Source organism: Carassius gibelio, chromosome A17 (genome assembly GCF_023724105.1).
Source record: "Carassius gibelio isolate Cgi1373 ecotype wild population from Czech Republic chromosome A17, carGib1.2-hapl.c, whole genome shotgun sequence".
Lineage (NCBI taxonomy): Eukaryota > Metazoa > Chordata > Actinopteri > Cypriniformes > Cyprinidae > Carassius > Carassius gibelio.
In genome coordinates, this window is record NC_068387.1 from 18,502,433 (window position 1) to 18,524,506 (window position 22,074).

The 22,074-nt window shown below is 35.4% G+C and overlaps 2 protein-coding genes across 4 annotated transcripts; both read right to left on the minus strand.

The window, feature by feature from the left end:
- Window positions 1-11,256, minus strand: LOC128031647 (glycogen phosphorylase, brain form-like). Its single transcript, XM_052619959.1, has 20 exons — window positions 10,900-11,256; window positions 9,223-9,324; window positions 8,778-8,856; window positions 8,591-8,694; window positions 8,390-8,521; window positions 7,610-7,721; window positions 7,178-7,260; window positions 6,629-6,772; window positions 6,434-6,526; window positions 5,231-5,377; window positions 4,987-5,150; window positions 4,702-4,816; window positions 4,519-4,620; window positions 4,237-4,384; window positions 3,446-3,504; window positions 2,895-3,036; window positions 2,519-2,726; window positions 2,100-2,234; window positions 1,820-1,886; window positions 1-1,374 (listed from the first exon to the last, which is right to left on the minus strand). Exons 1-20 carry the CDS (start codon window positions 11,140-11,142, stop codon window positions 1,222-1,224), a joined length of 2,532 nt encoding a protein of 843 aa, XP_052475919.1. The 5' UTR covers window positions 11,143-11,256; the 3' UTR covers window positions 1-1,221.
- Window positions 11,257-12,112: 856 nt separating this feature from the next.
- LOC128031660 (ectonucleoside triphosphate diphosphohydrolase 6-like) lies at window positions 12,113-21,566 on the minus strand. 3 transcript variants are annotated; one of them, XM_052619988.1, is made up of 14 exons: window positions 21,248-21,566; window positions 20,322-20,644; window positions 19,113-19,189; window positions 18,868-19,011; window positions 18,361-18,436; window positions 16,411-16,446; window positions 16,161-16,249; window positions 15,581-15,660; window positions 14,562-14,626; window positions 14,011-14,109; window positions 13,575-13,715; window positions 13,418-13,474; window positions 12,992-13,107; window positions 12,113-12,811 (listed from the first exon to the last, which is right to left on the minus strand). In XM_052619988.1, exons 1-14 carry the CDS (start codon window positions 21,268-21,270, stop codon window positions 12,719-12,721), a joined length of 1,419 nt encoding a protein of 472 aa, XP_052475948.1. In that variant the 5' UTR covers window positions 21,271-21,566; the 3' UTR covers window positions 12,113-12,718. The 3 variants fall into 3 exon arrangements, with proteins under 3 accessions (XP_052475948.1, XP_052475947.1, XP_052475949.1); XM_052619987.1 differs by having other exon boundaries at window positions 14,011-14,112; window positions 21,248-21,563; XM_052619989.1 differs by having other exon boundaries at window positions 14,011-14,112; window positions 20,322-20,648; window positions 21,248-21,556.
- Window positions 21,567-22,074: the final 508 nt, after the last annotated feature.

Sequence of the window (22,074 nt, forward strand, 5' to 3'; positions counted from 1 at the left end):
TTGTTTTTGTTTTCAGCATTTTATTATTTGTTAACATGGTTTTAAAACCATCAATTTTATACAGTACTTGTGTAAAAGGTAGCAAGAAAACAAGGCCTCAATACAATGGGTGAATGTTCAAAGTCACATCCATAAGCATACATTCAAGACAGACTGCAATCTGAAATGATGTTTAAAGAGCTGAAGCTCAAGGCAGGGTTTGCTTTATGAATCTCCATTTGCCAAAATTCAAGGTGCTTTGTAAAATGAACCGATACAATGACACACATCTTGTGATTTGGTAATAGAATGTGAAATGGTAAAGCAAAAAACTGAATCAGCGTCCACCCTGACAAAAAAAAAGCAACTATAACACTAAAAGGATACACACACACACACACACACACACACACACTATGGATTCCCATGAGTTTGCATCAGCCAGCTGCCATAGATCCTCCACTATCATTTTTTTATGAAGCATTTAAAAGGGGTGTGTTCTTCTAGTGTTGTTAATATTGCACAGTATGCACACAAGGCACCCTTTAACCTGCTTCTGAAAAAAAAAAAAAAAAAAAATTGATTTGGACACTGAACAACCACATCACAAATCAGGAGAAATTACATCCATGCATCCATTTTTTTTTTTTTTTTTTAAGGCTGTTGTTTCTGTCTGGTTATATCATGCATTTTAAAGCAAAAAGACTATTTCTACTGAATTCAAACAGAGAAAAGGTGGTTGGTCAAATAGTCTGACATGCATTTAAGAAACATTTGAGAATGTGAATGATTGTAAAGTCTCCACTGGTTTTTTAGGTTGCAGATTTAGCTACATAAATTACTCAAAGGCTCTTGTTCGGTCCCACTGTGTTCTTGAAATCAGTTGTCCTTAAAGCATGATCTCTGTAACAATTCGACACAACAGCCACTCTCAAAAGTAAAACAAGGAATGCAACTGATGTATAAAGAGTCTCATATGACCAACAAATTGAATTTGCATAATAGAACCATGATAATTGGATGTGCATGTGAAAGTAAGTGATTTAAAGCATACTACAACGTAAGTGCACCTGAAAGAGTTCTGTGTTGTGGGTAGTCTAAAGTAATGAAGTTCAAGGAGGCTGAGAATGAGAGAGAAACCTGAATCTGAATCTAAATCAGGTAAAGCCAGTCAAGGCACACCAGCACACTGGGAAAGACGGAGTCAGTAGACACCATCTAACCATCACGTTGCTCACTCCCTCATTCACGTGGTTCATTGGGTGGAGGGATCTTGACATCAGACGGCTCTACGCCCCAAATCTCACGTGCATACTCTGTGATGGTGCGGTCACTAGAAAACTTTCCAGAAGCAGCAATGTTTCTGATGACCTTTTTGGTCCATTCTTTAGGATTCTGAAGAAAAGAGTGGGGAATTTTACACATAACGAAGGAAAAAGTCCAAATAAAAAAATAAAACAGCAGCTATTGGAAACCAGCTGTGTTAGCAGTTTTACAAACATGTCCATTCATCAAGGTCAGTTATTCCTTTTGAGCAGTGATAGACTAAGTAACGTAAGACCAATCAAAACAGTGGTCATTTTGAGATTATATCACCCTCAGCTAACTATTAACAGAAGTGTTGGCGCCCCCTTGTGTCAGATACAGACATTTTCAGTTCTCAAATATTTTACAGTTTAATAATATATAATTAACAATAGAGAATGCCAAATCTATAAAGATCTTTTTTGTAAAGCTTTTATTACATATCACATTAGTAAAAAAATAAAAATTTGCATTCAATGGAATAATTTTCAGGTATTACTATAATGGGCTCAGCCACTGAGAAGTCCTTACTCACCCTGTAGAGTTCATTAACTTTTTCTTGACAGCTGATATATGCTTCATAGTCTGCAAAAACCTTAAACCTGAGAGAGAAAAACAGAAGTCAGGCAAAAATAAATCTGATAATTGTTGCATAAAACGGCTATGAATTACAAACATCAATATATTGGGGTACAATTAAAAATTAAAACTGTAGTAAGTATTCTCATTTATAAAAACAAATAAATTCGATATACCTGTAAAAGCCACATAAGAAAATGCGAACTTTTTTTTTTAAAGAGGTTGCAAACACCCACCTGTCATGATTCATGAGCATGTTGACGATGTCTTTGAAGAGTTCAGGCTCTTTGGGGCTGAAGAATCCAGCGCTGATCTGATCCATCACCTGCTTCAGTTCAGGCAGACGCTCGTAGTATTCCCTGGCATTGTATCTGCATCACAAACAGTGCTGTTATTGTAGACTAAAACTAAAACCTAAAATAAAGTTTCTCTTGCGCTTCAGTAAAGTGAAATACAGTGTGTGCCGCATCAGAAAAACATTTAGAATTAGCTTTTTGTTGTTGATGACGTTTCTTTGACTGCACATTCCACGACCCACTAAGAAAAGTCTTGCGACCTACTTTTGGGTCGTGACCCACCAATTGAGAAACATTGCTCGAACACATACCTTTCTTGTTTCCTGTTTTATCCCATTTATAGCCATATACTCTCTCACCCCTTTTTGTCCATGGCCTCCACATCCTCGACCCTCATGCCAAAGATGAACAGGTTTTCCTCTCCAGCTTCTTCCGCCATCTCCACATTAGCACCATCCATGGTGCCGATGGTCAGCGCGCCGTTAAGCATGAACTTCATGTTTCCTGTACCGGAGGCTTCTGTACCTGCCGTAGAGATTTGTTCGGACAGATCGGCAGCAGGGATCACTGAAGAACAGAGCATATGATACACATTCAGTCAAATATCTGCATAAACCATTACATCAAAAACAAATAAATAAATATATATATATATATATATAAACTTAAACCGGATTCGATTTTTTAAATTTTTTTTTTTTGGCTATACATTAACAGTTGTTTACGTTTACTCACCCTTCTCAGCTAAAGAGACTCTATAGTTCTCCAGGAAAATGACCTTTAGTCTGTCTCCCACCACAGGATCATGATTGACCACCTCCCCCACTGAGGTGAACAGTTTAATGATCATCTTTGCCATGTGATAGCCTGGTGCTGCCTGCAGGAGGCAGTGCAGGACAACACAAAAATACCTTTTAGGACTCTTTTAAAGCGATGGTTCTCAATCTTTTTTAACTGAATGCCTCCCACTGTCCAGCACAAGATTCAAAGGCCCAAAGTAGCTTGTTTTCAATTAAGTTTGATATTTTTATTACATATTATATATAACTTCATATCATTTGAAGCCAACCTGTAGCCCCCCTAAGATATTTGCTGAGGCCCTCTAGTGGTTTGACGACCCCAGCTTTAAAATGCTTCAAAAGGAGGTATAACCATGATCTGCATATCTATATAATAATAATAATAATAATAATAATAATAATAATAATAATAATAATAATAATAATAATAACAACAACAACAACAACGATTTAAAAAGTGAACTGAATTCAATTGAATGCACATACCTTTCCTCCAATCATTACTGTCCTGGGAACAAACTTCTTGTTTGGATCCTTTTTAATCCCTAGAAAGTGCAGAATACCAATCATTTGAGTTAAAATGGCGGGAGCCATTAACTATAACTTTAATAAAATAAAATTAATAACAGTAATAATAGTATTACTTCACTGTATTTAGTTTTTTTTTAAATAAAATGATAAACTAAAATATTATATTAGTTTATATATATATATAAAGAGTAAGAAATAAAAGTAGTTATTTTATAGTACATTTAAAAATACAATGCTAATATTAAAATTTTCTTATACACACATACATATATGTATATGTACAATATTTTCAAACCTGAAAGCAGATTGCATTGGCAAGTACACCTATGCGCTGCTGGTTTTAGCGCTATCGAGAGAAGCACACCAGTGAATGAAATGCCACAGTTTTTCTGTTAAACCAGCAGCACATTATAAGATTTCCATTCAAACTGAATGCATAAATCTAGACAAAGTATTTCAGTATTAGTTTATCTAAAATGGTGATTGTGCATTAATAGCGGTCAACCATGTCGGTGCACAAATGAGCGGTCTAAACTTATTTACCCAATGCATTTTTTATTTTGGTCCCATACAGTATGTGCATCACTTATGTACACCCTGTCTATATATCTAACTGAATAAAATAACCTACATCAGTAAAAGAAAAACCGATATTAATAAAAGTGTAAAACCTTTGGTCACTTCCTCTGTCTTCAGACTGATCAACCCCGTGTGAACACATTTCTGTGTGTACATGTAATTCTTACTGTTGTATAAAGTGATGACATGAAGGCAGTTGAGCAGTTGTCTCTTGTACTCATGGATTCTTTTGACCTGGATGTCAAAGATGGACTCAGGGTTTATCTTTACTTTGTATTCACTCTCCAGATACGCTGCAAACTTCAGCTTATTCTCCTAAAATAAATAAATTACATGAACAAGAAAGTTTTACTTTTGAAAAAAAAAAAAGACTGACACAATAAATACCAAACACAGAAGATACATAAAAAAAACACAACAACAACAACAACAACATCATAATTGTAGACCTGTTTGACGTTGGCCACATCCCGAATGAACTGTGCATCATTGACAAAGTCCAACAGTTTCCTTAGCTGGAAAAGATCTGTCAGGAATTCCTCACCAATTTTCTGAAAGGAAAAACAAGCATAAGACAGAAAGAAAACCTGTGGGGGAGAAACGAGCAAGAGCTACTTCTTTCAGAAGGTCACCTCAGCGATGATGTCAGCCAGGCCGGGGTTGCACAGCAGCAGCCAGCGACGAGGTGTGATGCCGTTTGTCTTGTTCTGGAACTTCTCCGGCTCGATGTCACAGAAGTCCTTAAATCTTAAACCACCAAAACATGTCTTAAGTGTCTCCAACTTCTACAGTAAATATCCATCATATCAATATACAATTGACCTAACTAGTACCTCTACACAGAATGCAATTTTGAAACCGATTAATATATATATATATATATATATATATATATATGACTGATGTGCTCTGCTCACACAGTGGTTTTGACGATGTCTGAGTGAATCCGTGCAACTCCATTAACGGCGTGTGACCCAACCACACAAAGGTGAGCCATGTTGATCCTCTTTGGGTTGCCCTCCTCGATCAGGGACATCCTGCACAAACGATCCCTGTCGCCTGGATACAGCGCAGCAACTCTCTACAACAGAGACTCCATCAGACAAACCAGTTCATTTAACGACATGATGATCTTGAGGTGGCGTAAGTGAGAATGCTCACATCCAGATGTTGCTGGTTGATCTCATAGATGATCTGCAGGTGTCGTGGCAGAAGGGTCTCAAACATGTGGATAGGCCAGCGCTCCAGAGCCTCGGGTAACACTGTGTGGTTTGTGTATGCGCAAGTCTTTGTGGTGATCTCCCACGCCTACACACACATTCACAGGTTTTCATGTTTTTTCGGGACATTCCATAGATGTAATGCTTTTTATACTGTATAACCGTAATTTCTATCTTACCCTAAACCTAGCTCACAAACAAAACCTTCTGCAGTTTTAGATTAAAATATATATATATATATATATATATATATATATATATATATATATATATATATATATATATATATATTAGGGATGCACGATAATATCGGCACAATATCGGTATCGGCCGATAAAAGCTTAAAATGACCATTATCGGTATCGGCCGATATGAATATTTCTGCCGATGAGCCAAACCGATATTCTCCAAGTGAAATAATTGACCTGTTTTTCAGATGTGAATGTCTGTCTACATTTGTAAAATAATAAATTTATGGTAGAATCAGTACAGAATAGATACATGGATTTCTCTTCAGTAAAATTAAAGTTTAAATATATCAGTATATATATTTGTAAATATATCAGTATATATTTGTATATATATCGATATCGGTATCGGCATCGGCCAAAATTATTTAGAAAATATCGGCATATCGAATATCGGCCAAAATCCAATATCGTGCATCCCTAATATATATATATATATATTTAATTCTGTATGATTTATATGCTTGTTTCATCATGGGGACCAAAAAAATGTCCCCACAAGTTCACAATTGACCTGTATTTGGTCCTCATAAATGTAGGGAATACCTGGTACACACACACACACACTTTTATACGAATTTTGATAAATTCTATTAAAAATAAAAATTATAAAATAAAATAATCCATAAAAATTTTATTTTATTTTATAAGTTGGCTCGCTTTGTGAACTATACTTTTCTTTACATTAACATTGCTATATCTATTATTTATGTCAGAATGACGAAGCAGAAAAATGCAGAACAACAAAACAACCAAGGAATTGGTTTGCTTTACATTTCTGCCGTAAAACATCCATATCTACTAATTTCAGTAAATGCATGTCTATGAACAAATGAGTTATTAGTTACTATTATTCCTTTATCTTAACACACAGTTGGATAGCCTGAACATCACACCTTTTCCCAGTCCAGCCGCTCTATATCCACCAGGATCCTCATGAGTTCAGGAATCGCCAGAGCTGGATGAGTATCATTCAACTGGATTGCCACCTGAGAGTTGTTTTGAAAGCATTATACTAGGTTGAATCGCACAAAAATGCGTGTCAGATTTAAAAACACCAACCAATTGAAAGGTCTTTAATGTATTGTCACCTTTTCAGGGAAAGCTTCAAAAGAGGTGCGCACGGGATCCCTGCAGCCAAACTTTGAAGATTTAAAGCGTCTGATGATGTCCTGCAGAGTAGCAGCCACCACAAAGTACTCCTGCTTCAAACGGAGCTCCTTCCCTTCAAAAAACTAACACATGAACATACAAAGAAATGAATTAATATTAAAGGCATACTCACTGAAAGCTTTACAAAAATACAAAACACTTTATTTTCGGTCTCGATTTTTCCACTAAAATAAAGCATGGTGTTTTCTGCCTGTATTATACAGTAGCTGTGTGAACAATATTAATATACACTAGTGTATGATGAAATATCAGCCAACAGAGTTGCTCAGGACTCCATATTGTGGTTTCATACTTCCTCATTGCATTACACATATCTGTGGCACTACTGCATAATATTAAGAGTTTTCAGTCTGCTTAGGCCAGACAGCTACAGCATATGTTGCATACCAGTAATACACATCACAAATTCTTGCTCTCGGTTGTCTCTCTCTCTGCACATTTACACCATCAGGCACACACACACTTACATTGTCATTAGGGTAGAGCACCCGGGAGATGTTCTCCGCCAGGTTTCGGTCCAGCACAGCCTGGATGTAATCTCCAACATTAACTACAATTAACAGAGAGCATTTCAAAATCATACTATATTTAGAAGTATAAATTTTTTATAAATCAATGATAATCCAGATGGAATACTCCCAGCATGTACAGTAACGTTTTAGCCACACTACTTTTGTTTTCACATGTTAGTGGTCAGACCGTGATACATTTTCTTTTTCAGGGTTCTTTAAAAGCATTTATTTAAAATCTTACTTACAAAAGTATTTACCTCTCACTTTTTATTTTTTATTTATTTTTTTCTGGATAAGGACTCAATGTGTGTATGTGTGTGTGTGTGTGTGTGTGTCTGAGAGAGAGTGTGTATAAACACATGTGAGCTAATCATTCTGTGGACTCACATTCTTGCAGGTTGAAATCATTAGGAGCTTTGGCAGACCATAGTCTCATAGTATTCACAGTGTTGTTTTTATAACCAGGCACGGGGGTGTCATAAGGCATCGCAAGCACCACCTGCCAAAAAAAAGACACTAAGACATCAATTGATTGTTATTTTTTAATTCTGAAATTTTAGCCAGGTTTTTGGTCAACCCAAGCCAGTGCTAAAATTTGTTATTGTACAAAATTAAACAATTAACATATTAAACATTTCCATTAAATGATGACCTTGTGCCTAATGCACCAAGTAAAGTTTGATTGGACACACAAACGTATGTCTTTCCTTTCTCTTTCATCTTTTAAAAATTGCATCGTTTTTACCATTATAACAAACAATTCCATTACACTACCATTCAAATGTTTGGGGTCAGTAGGATAATTTTTTTTATTAATACTTTTATTCAGCAAGTGACAATAAATACATTTATCGTTACAAAAAATATCAAGTTTTAATAAATGCTGCTCTTTTGAACTTCATATTCATAAAAGAATCCTAAAAAAAAAAAAAAATTACCACACTTTTCACAGAAATATAAAGCAGCATAACAATACTGTTTTTATAGTATTATGATCAAATAAATGCAGCCTTGGGGAGTCTTTATTCAAAAACAAAATCTGTATGTGGTTGAATTTTATTATTTTAATTAGGCTATGTTTTTTTTTCTCTCCTGTGATTCTATCAGAACAGAATCATTTTAGCATCACAACCTATCATTCACTGAAATAGGTCAAGACTGACTGACCTGGGTATCAACCCACTTCGGTCCCTCATCTGCATGCTCCACTCGGCCATAGAAATGCACGGGCAGCATGTACTCTGGACGGGCCTTCTCCCAAGGGTTACCGTAACGCAGCCAATCGTCAGCTTCCTCGACCTAAAAAATTAAGTTGTTCCAGAGTTAAACGTTAAACTTATATATCAAAATTTTTCAAATTCAGTTTACCTGCCAGCCATTGGTGATCTTCTGATTGAAGATGCCAAACTCATAGCGAATGCCATAACCATATGCCGCCAAACCCAGAGATGCCATGGAGTCCAGGAAACAAGCTGTGAGAGAAAACGGGCAACAAACACCCATTATGATGGGGTCATATACTCTACTGGAAGGTGTAGGGTGTTTTAAAAGGTACCTGCAAGTCGCCCAAGACCTCCATTTCCCAGTCCTGCATCCTCCTCAATCTCCTCCAGCTCTTCTAAGTCTAGTCCAAGCTGAAGATCAGCACCATCATGTCAAAAAAAAAAAACCATCTTATTATAAAAACATACACTAACAACACAAATGTTCCATAACGGGCAACAACATTTTTACTGATCATCTAAACTTCATAAAGTTTCATATTTTGACAACTTCAGTGTTTCACATTCAGAAAATGAGTTTAGAACATTTTTCAAGCCTGTAGCAGTTGGTCTAAAGTACATCCTCAATGAGCTCTCTGTGGGTGAGCAGGGCAAAAACATCAGCTGTTTCTACAGATTCAGGATGTTTAGGTAATAGAGCTGTGGGCCAGTTCTGCAATTAAGTAATAAATGCTGTACTAGAATATTACATTTGCTATCATAGGTGATGCACTTTACCTGGTAGATGGCCTCGTCACAAGCATTCTGTAGCCCAAGGTTAATCATGGTGTTCTGTAGAGTTCTGCCCATGTAGAACTCCAGAGACAGATAGTGGATGCGCTGCAAAAAATAATAATAATAATAAATTATTATAAAAAATAATATATATATATATATATATATATATATATATATATATATATATATATATATATATATATATATATATATATATATATCCCCGATAAAAGTGACTGCATGAGTGTTCAGAGACATCTGAAGCAGATCATGTAGGCAGAAGAGAAGACCATATAAAAACATGACAATATAAGATGCAAATGTATTTAAGTAATGGTCTGACAATACCCAAGTAATGGTAAACCAATATATTGCATTTTTTTCTAGAGTACATTTTCAAAGCAGAACAAGAGAGTAAAACACTGAGCTATAAAATTATGCCATTTCAGAAATAATCAATGGAATCATTTGTAATGCAATCACAAATGAATAAAAACAACAAATTATTACGCTTTCCCTCTTAACCAAGTCAAAATCATAATCTGGTCATGTCGCTTCTAGGTTGCTCAAGTACAACATGCTTAATTTGATCTCTTTGGCTTGGGATCAACTTTTCATAAGAGTCCATTCATAAGATGTCTGCACTGCGAGTAGTTTACAGCCTGCTGAAGGCCTCAAATCCACACTGAACAAGATTTGAGTACCACATTAATAAATAAATGCTTGCTTTGGTTTAACATGCGTAGATGGTGCTTAATCACAACATACTCTAGGTTTAAAAAAAAAGTGATAGTGTTTTAATAAAAATAAAAATTAATTAATTCCAAAAGGCCTAAAGTTCAGAAGATTCTCACAGAAGGCTGCTTTGACAAAATACAAGACTAAATTTCATATTCATCAACAAACAAGTAACATCAGGTTTTTCAGAAACATGACTTTATAGTGGAAGAGCCATTAGTGGAACCCAAAAAGACCGGACTTTAAAACCACTTTCAGCTTGTTACTCTCCAAAAAAAAAAAAAAAAAAAAAAAAAGACACATCATAACCTCCCAAATCATAGTAAAGCTCCAAGGTAAAAGGAGTCTATTAATAGCCACTAGTGATTCTGCACATGGATCATGTCAATTAATTAGATAAGGCCTGTTATCTTCTACTGGGTTTGACAGTATCATGGTGTTAATCTGTACTTGCTAGTGAGAACAGAAGATCAAGTGGTTGCAAAATACTTGTTACTAAACATGGCCTAATGTGACAAGGAACAGATCACAATTGCCACAAGAAGCCCAAACTAACAACTGACTACCCCATGTCAATGGATGTCTGCGCAAAGAACATCTTTACTTTCCAAATATAACAGTGAAATTAATGAATGACTCACAATAAAAGATTTAACTGTCTATGTTATATTCAACATTAAGATTCACTATGGTTTATGCATTTAATCTTAACAGAAGTCACTTGTATCACAATTCTGCAGTGATGCAATGTTGGAGCATCAAACTATTTATCCATTTATTCAAAAACGCATTTATGTCTACTATGCCGTTACAGATGTATGTAAAACAGGGCTACGTAATAATTCGATATTACATGCATTTTTGGATTTTCCACTATTGCACAAACATGCCACTTCATTCTTCCTGCCTGCACAGAGAAGAAGAGGAAGAGCTCCGTACCTTTGGGTCTTTCTCATAGTAATACTGCTGAGTGCGGATCCAGCGGCCCACCAGGTGATCCCGCACCGTGTGCGCCAGCGCGAAGTAATAATCCCGCGGGGTGGCCACATTGCGGTCCTTCACTAAGGTGAAGTGAAGATGCCTGTTGAAGCTTTTTTTGACTTCGACAACATCCCCCAGTCCGGCTATACCTCGAACACTGATCTGCTTGCGCTTTTCATGGTCGGTTAAAGGTTTGGACATGTTGACAACACGTTTAAAAAGCAAATAATGAAACTCTGGACCCCTTGACTCCTTGTGAACAGGTTGGTGCGGTGTACAAGTACTTTACAAGCACTGTTCCCTAGAGACACACACCCCTTTATGTCAACTGGAGAGAAAGTAGGCGGGGCTTTACAGACTGCCAGTGACGCTTTCGTATTTCCGTCTTCATAGGCTGCGAGATATGTCAATCATCTTTGCAACGCTAACGGACTTCAGGTTTACGCACAAAAATTTTCTTTATAAACAACTTTGGCCAGGAACTGTTATATAATAGTTTAGTATTGTCTCTTTTAACTAAAGATTTACCAATTTCCTTGCGTTCATAAGAGCCGAAATTCCGTTACTATATAGTTTTACAGACTTTTTATTCATAATTATTATTAAATTAATTTATATTATGCAAATTGCCTTTGAGTTTCTTGAAAGATGGCTTTAAATAATATATTTTATAATCTCATATTGACTAATTATAGGTAATATTTGTACATTTACAAATTCATGAGTCAAGTGTTATTTTAATGCAATGCAATTATTTCATGGGTTTAGAGAGGAATAGCTGTGCTCTCAGGCAAAAGACATCTTTTCAATATATTCTTTACAATGAACTCTTTTCATTATATGGACAATGGCTTCCACTGCCACACTGAGATTACTGCTTATGCTTCCCAGAGATAGATATGTTTATTCAGGTCCATAGAGGTAAAAAAAAAATCATTAAAAAAAATCATTTAGTAAATACTATATGAATTTGAAAATAAATCACACTTTCTAAAAACCTTAATCAACATCCTGTGAATAACACGGAGCAATATATTGCCACATTTGGAATGCCCAAGCCCAACCCCTGCAGGCTTTAGTATTGTGACACCTGCTGATGCCGAGAAAGTTTACTTTCTGAACCGGTGAAAGATGTGATGGGAGCGAACACAAGGCAGACCACATCCTGCTGTTTCACTTTAAGACCTTCGTGAACTTTATGGCCAATTTCTCAATATTTCACACAGAGCAAAATTTTCTACATTCTCAGATTGTATTTATATGGCATTTTATATAAACATTTGATACGTCTAATAATGGACACATTAAACAGCAAGTAAAAGTACATGGACATGACAGTAACAGCTCTGGTCTGTTTTTCTTCCCTCTGAGAGCAGATCATATTTAATACCAAACACATGATTTGTTAAAACATACTGTATGTAATATATTAAACCAATCTCCAAGCTACAAAGTAATTAAATATATAAAAATGAAATAACTTCTTGTTACAAGCTTGAGGCAATCAAGTGTTTTTGATCAGTTTTAACCCTGACTAATATGATTCTGACATGCTGTAAACACCCAAACCAGTACATACATTTAACCTTCACACATACTAGTAAGAAAACAGAAACATTCAGAAAGTCAGAGGTATGTATAAAAACTCACATTTTGAATAAATTCAATGACAAAATGGCAAATACAATCAATGTAGGTATTTTTCCCAGAGCATTAAAAGCAATTCATGCTTTACTGGGTTGTGGAGCGGTTCAAATGTTGCAAGTGTCTTATGTTTTCAGCACGTTCCATGTTTATGGAGTGACTCTATGCAATAGAAAGTGGCACCGAGGGCCCAGCTAGTCTCCACGTTATTTATTTGTCTTGCCAGCTGAAATTTAAACAGAAATGACAGGGTTAAACCAAATCACAGGATCACCCCTGACATTTGTTCTTCAAAACATTACAGATAAATCACACACTGCTGTAGTTAATGGTGTCCAAAAGTCACCACACACTAACTATTTCACAGTCCTATTTAGTCAGGAATCATAAAGCAAGAGTAGCACACCTTCAGCTCTTTATCAGGTGGGAAGTCAAGTTCCTGAAGAAGTACAGAGATGTAGGTGAGATCCAAACACAGAAACGGAGACTCCTTTATTCCTCCGGCTGACATGTTATTGCACACTGGAGCAGAAGAGTTCATGATTTTTTTATTTTTAAGCAAAAGTAAACTGATTTTTTTCGCAAAAGTATAGTGGATTATTTTCGAAATTTATGCATTTACATTTATGCATTTGACAGATGCTTTTTCCAAATTGACTGCATTAAAGGTCTACATTTGCATTTGAGCAGCTCTAATAATCTAACATTATAGTAATAATGGCACGATGACATTACATTTTTCCCGCAGCAAGTTATATATATAAAAATCATTAAATATATATATATATATAAAATCATTAAAATCACAATAAAATCAGTTAATCACACTTACCTTTCTTGGCACCTTCAATGTAATCACTGACTCTGACAGTCCCCCCTGTGCTTTCATCTGAGTCGGAGACACAGAAAGTCAATGTATTTTCTTCACTTAAATCTGAAAAACAATGTTTGAATGAAAGCTAATGACAGCAATCAAACTAATCTCATACCAATGAGGCCCAGATCCACAGCCCTGTCGTAGTAGTAGGAGAATGCGTAGAAGTCCATGTCTTTCACTCCCTCGATTTTTTTCACACGTTTGTAGATCATCTTTTCCACTTTTGTTAGGCAAGTCTCATAGATGGGCTCCCCTTAAAGAGAGCAAACACACAAGTGATGCTGTTTTAAGTTGGATGATTGACACAAAATGTATTGTAATTAACAAATTAAATTAAACAAAGTTAAATTATTATTATTATTTAATAAGAATTGTTATCATAATTATTATGTACCTTAGAAAGCACCACTGAATAAATAATAAATTAATAAAAAACTAATTTTTTCTAAAAGATCAGATTATAATGATAAATCTTCGGGGAGTAAAACTGAATGTACAGAAAAATGAACATACAAAAACCTAACCCAGGCAGACAGTATTTTTCATACCTGCTTTCTGTCCTTTAATAGTGTAGAGTACTTCAGCATGCTCCCACTGTCCAGAGTAATCTGGGGCGAGACATGGACTAACCAGCTCTTGGGGTACTGCTACTGAAGATAAAAACACACACACACAGCAACCAAATTAATTATTTATGCACATCAAACTTTTTTTTTTTTTTTTTTTACCAGTTCTATATTGCCACCTGGTGGTTAAACATAAAAACACGTTTACACAAACATGCATGTCTTCGGTTTTAATAACATTACAGCTCACTCAGAGAGAAGCGGGATACACTTACACAGTGGACAAAACTATAAATAAAGAAATCTGATTACATCTGTAGAGTAATAAATGAAAATCACAGTAGTAAACTGCAGGCAGAATCTATTGCACTGATGGCAGTTTTTCCTCGCTGGCCTCAGCTAAATCCAGTGCAACAGCTGGCCACCAAAGAATTAATCTTCAGTGCATTATTAAGAGATTAGATAATGGCTTATTTATCAAGCGAATGAGGACTTTAAAAGCCAAAGATAAAGAGAGATTGTAGACCACATACAAGGCTGTCCTTCAATCCCACCCAACACAGCAAGTCTGGTTGACATCAACCCCAGGCCAAGATAACTACAGAGAAAAAGAACAGACATTAATTTGGATGAATATACAAAACAATTATTATTTTATTTATTATGACTATATTTTTATTTTTTTAAATATTTAATAGAATATATATATATATATATATATATATATATAGATATAACATTAATAAAAATTTATATTTTATATGAATGATTGAGATATGAGAATTGCACACTTCTGAAGCAATGCACCGATGACCCCACATACAATCCTCATCACCCTCTTGCCTTTCAAATTTCAGGGAGTACAGACGTTGGTTGGTCCCTGCAGGAGGGTTTTTTGTGTCCAATCTCCCTCCGTGAATAACTAGTAATTCTAGTAATCTGGAGATGAGTCCCGAGATGGGATTGTAATTTGAGGCTTGTGTGATTACGCTCTAATCAGGAGTGCGAGGGGAGGCAAAGCGAACACACACACTGCCTCATAAACACTTGTGCTGCCTGCACTAAACACTGAGCTCACGTAACCTAGAAAGCCCTGGCTGAGCAGAGGAACCAATGGGTGGGGGTGTCAAACATGGGCCAGAGGTTTGACCCTATTGCTAGAGGATTGCAAGTCACATCACTGTACAGAAAAGCCACAGAGAAGTTTTAAACAGATGGAGTAATATGGTGATACTGCATTTCTGAGTGCTGAAGATTATTAAATGGAATGTAATGAAGACTAGTCTGATGGCTGCATGATATCAGCACTATATCAGTTATTGGCTGACAGGCTTCATCATGTAGTGAATGCTTTTGGACATTTTTATGCTTGTTTATTGCAAAATGAGTGACATTCTTAATTATGTCAGCTTGCACATTCTTATAACAATATCGCACACCAGAAGTATCAATATCAGATCAATATCCAGAAACTCAACCATTTAACAATGCTTTATTCATTACATGATTTGGCACACAATTCTGATGCCAACCTAAGCCCCGGTCACTTTACCTGTGTGAGTAGAGAGTGTGACTGATGTTGAACATCTGAAACGATGTCACATAATCAATGGGTAAGGTCTGGATGGTTTTCTGCACAGGAACAAAACACAAACAATCAAATATTGATGCATTACAGGTTGCTTTCTTCTCTTCTTAAGTAGAAATTTGGTAGAATGACAAATATTACTATTCTAATACTAATCTCATCACAGCCTGCTTCAGCAAGTTTCTTGTCAAGACTATATATTTAACACAATATCTGTCATCAACTATAACTATGCAGAAATCGGCAAAGCACTTCTCCTCCGAGCTCATGTTTAAAACTAAAGCTCTCGGAGAAACGGAGTCATGACATTATAAATTGGTCCTCAATCCCCTGTACAAGACCTGACCTAGTTCAAGAGCAAGAATCTCTCTAACTCTCTCAGCCAAATGTACAACAACCGTTATGTATCGGATTAGCAGGACATTTGCGGATAAAATTAATGCATAGGACAGGAGACCATCAAGGTAGTTTGTTAGGAGTGACATAGCTTCATTAGAGGGGATTTAGAGCTATATGTGCACGTATATGAATATACATGGCTCACTTCATCCTGTAGAGCAAATGTGATCTGGGTCGAGCCCCCTCCTAAATCCAGCATGCCTACTGTAGGAGTGTCAGTACCATGAAGACCACCTGAGAGAGAGAGAGAGACTTTAAATAATTATATTAATATCCAGCCAAACATTTTCAAGTAACAGTAAAGAATAAAAATGCATTAGGGCAGGGTAATAAATTTGTGTCCAAATTAATCAGTTATGACATGAAATATAATGTGACTACTAAGATTTTCTTACCTGCTAAAAAGTTGATGGTAATCCAAGCTGACATGCCTATGTTAAAACAAATGTTCATTAATTGTTAGTACAAGAATTCTGCATACACGGTATCTGCAGGATTTTCAAAATAAGATTTTAGACTTAAGACTTTTAGAGACCTTTTTAAGACCTGTACAAATACAATTAATATCATATGAGCAGCGTAGAGCAATGTCTATGATGACATATTAAACTGTAAAATGTAGTTTTCCTGCAGCTCAATTGGTAGAGCACTGGGCTATCAAGGTTGGGGGTTCGATTCCCCGGGAACACATGATATGTAAAAATTTATAGTCTGAATGCACTGTAAGTCGCTTTGGATAAAAGCATCTGCTAAATGCATAAATTTAATTTAATTTAATTTTAATTTAATTTAAAATGACTGTAAAAGCATGACTTACAGTTCAGATACAGGTTTTCAAGTAATCAAAAGGCTATATAAAATAATGAACTTCACATTTCAGCCTTTAAACATTTTTTAAGAAAAGGGATGTATCAAAAGTATCAACTACATAATTTAAACAATTATCTTCAATCATTATTTAAATAACAAATATACATCTTAGAGCCTTAATCGTTTAGATTTGATGATCCATCAGTTCACATTTACAACTCATGTTTGCATAATTGGTCAGAGCAAAAACATCAGGACAGGCTTATTGAAATTGCATATAGCATTATCGTATATAGCTTAAAAAAAAAACAGACTTAATTTTAAGGGCCATGAAATAAATGATGACCAACATTATCAGTGTACCAAAGGTACATAAAAGCATAGGTATATAAAAACATCATATGAGACCTTTAAAGTATAACAAATCTAAGCTATCATACCATTACAAAGTTTAGGGTTGGTAAGACTTTTTTTATGTTTTTGAAAGAAGTGTCTTATGCTCAAAAAGGCTGAAATATATTAGATCAAAAACACTGTAAAATTGCTGTGCAGGCAAAGCTGAATTTTCAGAAGCCATTTTACTCCAGCCATCAGTCTCACGTTTCTTCAGAAATCATTCTAATATGCTGATTTGCTGCCAAAGGAACATTTTTTATTATTATCAATGCTGAAAATAACTGCATTGACCATTATTTAAGTGGAAACCAAGATTCATTTTTTTCCTTTGATTAATAAAAGTTATTTATTTCAAATAGAAATCTTTAGTAACTAACATTATAAATGTCTTTGCTGTCACATTTGATTAATGTAATTAACTATCGCTGAATAAAAATATTAATATATATTTTTTTAATCAAATCTGAGAGTACAACATATGCTGGTGAATTTAGAGAGTTTAGCATTAACATCAAGTTAAGGTCCGACCGGATCACAAAGGCATCTAATGAGTGCATCATTGGATCTTTATGCTAAAACTCCTATAAATGGTATGTTTGTTTTGAATGTAGGTTACTTCTTAACAAAGAATGGGGCTGTAGCACTCAGAAATAACCAAACTCGCTTAGTGTCTATAAACTCCCATCCCTGCTCTTTCCCTGACATATACTACTTAGGCACAGCATTAACAATAAGTCTGTATGATTTGCTGCGATGAACTAAACTGGTTGGGTAAGCTTGTGCGTCCAGGAGAGTTTAGACTCACACTGATAATAAGACTCAGATTATTATAGAGTTTAAACATTCATTTTACAACAAAATCTCAAATACAAATTGGTGCCCATTAAGAAAAAGCAACTGTATGTCAACAAAAAAGTATTATCAACTTGGCTTTTGCTAAACACTAGTTTTTGTATCTTTAAAAAAGACTTTACTGCATAGCAAATTAATGGGTGCTAATCTGTTTGCTGAGATTATAGTGCACATGGGACATTATCCCATGGGATCATTATTACTAGTGTGAACTATTTTTAAAGATTGATTTAAAGTCCCATATATGCATTATCTAACATACGGGACAGGAGTAATTAACACAATACCTTCATCTGTGCCATCCATGATTGACACACTGTCTGGTCTATACAGGAACAAGGATTCGCTAAACACCTCCCGCACCTGGAGCAAAGAGACTTTAGAGTTAACACAGCATTACAGATACTGAAATAATTAGGATATACCAAGTCGACTGGTTGAACACGAAATGCCTGAAAACATAGCTCTAGTCTCGGTAACCTTTAACACACTTCTATAATATTTACTAAGCCTTTAATGAATTTAAACAAATAATAGATGTTACTTCCACCTTTACAGTTGATTTGGAACTTTGTTTGCATTACAGCATTTCTAACGTTACCATGTCATTTAACATCTCCCAAATTGGGTTACAGTATTAAAACCTCTGACAGATTAATAAATGTGAATGCAATTCAGATCCCTTAAAACCTTAATAATCGTATGCATTTAGTTAACTGAAAGCACTAGCCATAAGTACTAACTGTTAGAGGGTATATAGTGAATGTTCACTTGGCGGCTAATGGTTCTCTGACCTTGTCCAGCAGGATTGTGGCCTTCTCACCAGGCAGCAGTCTGAGCCCTGCCGTGGCTCGGAGTACGAGAGGGGAAGAACCCCATAATCTCTCAGGAACAGTGTCTTTAGCAACTTTTAACAGGTCCAAAAGCCCCTCCTTACTCTTTAAAACAACATTAATATCATCTTTAAACTCCAGACAGAAAAGATAATCACAACCTTGAGGTTCACAATTATAAAACTTAATCACATTTTACTGGTTACCTTTTCTGGGTCATCAGCATATGCAGACAGTCCAGGTTTTATAGCTCTAAAAGTCTCATGGGCTAATTTGGGAGCTTCTGTTAATACACAAAGACAAGCAGAAAAGTCTTCTTTTCAAAAACATCTTTTAAAAACAAACTTTTGAAAAGTAATAATGTATATAACAGTACAATCATGTGTTCTCATGGCTTATATTAATGTTTGCATAATAAACAATATAAACAAATGTTTCAGCCTCTGATCAAATCCAACCATACTCTCCAGTTTGACCTTTGACCCATCAGGCTCAGCTATGATGTATACATGCATGTATGTGGATGAGAAAGTGTGCCTAATGGCATAGACTATTTGCTGTCTATTATAATATGACAATCATAGGTTTAACAATAAAGGCTAAAGCAGCACTTAACTGATTTAGCTCAGAATTGGGATTTAATAACTATGGCATTAGACAAATAGTGCTGCACTAGGCAGTAAACCTAGTATCTGTGGATAACGCCCACACAGTCAACATATCCATGGCTTTACTATAGCAACGCTATGGTATTTGGCAGTAAGGTAACTTGATAAATAATTAGGCGAGTAAGCATTACGGTATTTCAATGACAGCCACAACTGTAAAAATATGGTTTGGCTACTGGTTTCAAATATCAGTCTGTTTTATTTAAATAGTCAAATTGATCCAACCAGGAAATACAAACATTTACCACAGTATTTCCACCAAAAACCATAGCTGTATTTATCGTTATTACTTTTTTTACCATTTACCGATGACTTTATGGATTTTGGTGGGAAATATTACCATACTAATTTACCATAGAGCTATTTTATAAACTATTACAGTCATTTCTGTGCTTTTGTCCTTTTTAATTATTTTCAATTTAGATTTTTTTCCTTTTCATTTATTTTATTTTTATTTCTTTTTATTTTATATATATTTTAGTAATTTTACTTTTCAGCTAACATTTACATTTTTATTTATTTCAGCTTCGTATCAATTAATTTTTTTTAAATGTTTTATTTAATAACAATTACACTGCATGCTAATTTTTTGTATATAGTGAACATATTTGAAGTTACCAGACTACATTTACAGAAGAAAGCTTTTGTTATTTTGAACAGGCCGAAAATGCGGTCTTATTTGCAGTGTGTCCTTAAGTGGACTGAAATGGACAAGTGGACTCAAATACCTTTAAAATTTTAACATACCATTTGGCTCGATCTGAAATTTGAAAATGTGAATCCGGGTTCCAGTGCTTCCAGCATCAAACATAATGCCATACTGGAAATTATCACTGACCACCTGAGCTGAGGTCCACTGTTTATGGGTATCCATCCTATGCTGGGGCAGCTGGTCAGATACTGGTGTTTTGGAGTCGTCATAATGACGTTTGACGTAGGTGAGGTAGACCACCAGGCAGACCACAAACATAAAGATGAAAGCTAGCTTTGGGAACCTCATAATGGGAGCCAGAGGTACATGATGTGGAGTCAATTTCCTAATGCAGCAGCAGGCTTCTCGACTCTCTCCACTACCTCCAAAACAACAACAACAACAAAACATCACAAAAAGGAGATTTAATTTGCTATAAAACTAGTCTGAAATATCACCCACCCAAGTGAAAACAATGTTGTCTGATTTAAAGATAACAAACATTTACATGTTTAACAAATCCAAAACATATTTACATCCCTGTTCTCGTATAACATATTATATAAAAAAAATTATTTATATGAAAAAACAAACCGCTGCTGCATTATGTATGCGTTATATGAAAAATAAGGTTATTTTGTCAACACTGATTTTCTGACTGTGATGACAGTTCAAAATATAGCTATGTACGCTATTCATTTAAGTGAATAGTCGATTTCCCAATATTTATCATCATTATTTGACGCATTAAATCGGTTTGTGGGCGATAAGCACACATACACTAACGCTAAGTGAGAAAATACAAACTAGAGAGTCACCAAAACAGGTGTGGTGAGCAAATTGATCCAAAATACTTACTTTATACTTTACTTTTACTTTATTTAAACTAACTTATGCTTCCTTTCTCAAGAACACAGTGTGAGAATGGATATCAATCTCCGTATTATGAGTCAATGTAGTTATATATTTAAGACGGTTATACCTAGCTTTCTGTGGCGAGATCATACTCCTTCGAATGCGAGTCGTGTTTTCGTTGTCGATGAATACCCATTGTCAGAATTTGGCATGATATTCCCTTTGAAATATCGTCAAAAGTCGTTCTTGTCTCGTTTTGATTACGTCAGTAACGTCCAGCGTGGAGGTGACGTGGAGCGAATAGCACGTCACACATTCCAATCAATATACTTCATTCGGAGACTGCAGTTTCGGAACCACAATACTAGGATCATATTTACTACTCGTTCCAATAGGTTTGTTAGACTTGAAGCGACGCTACACAGACTGATCGGTGTTTGACATCAAAAAGTACCGCGAGGAGGACTGGTATGGAGAGCAGACGGCTCCTTAAGCTTTCGAAGCGCTCTCGATGTAATGATACAAAAGCGCGCTCCCTCGTACACACCCAGCAGTGTACTGGCAGCAATGTTATAATAAACGAGTGCTTATAAAAAAAAAAAAGACTATAGGTTCCAAATTACTTACATAATTTTTTTTTAAATTCAAATATTTTCGTTTGACAAATTCGGAATTATAGTTGATAATAATGCCTTTATTCCCTTCCTGTTTAGTTACATATATATACATATTTATATTCATGAACACGCCTAAAACTAACACTATTAAAGTTAGTTTTAGTTATTTTGATTTTCAGTTTAGATTGTAAGAAAATAATTGGTTAATTGATACTTCCCACCCCCAAAAAGTCCAAATTATAATTTGAATCTGTTGATCCATTTTATTTGAGCAGATTTGCATTAGGGCATTTGAGCCACATTTAATTGCACAAGAAAACAAAATATCAAAGTGGCA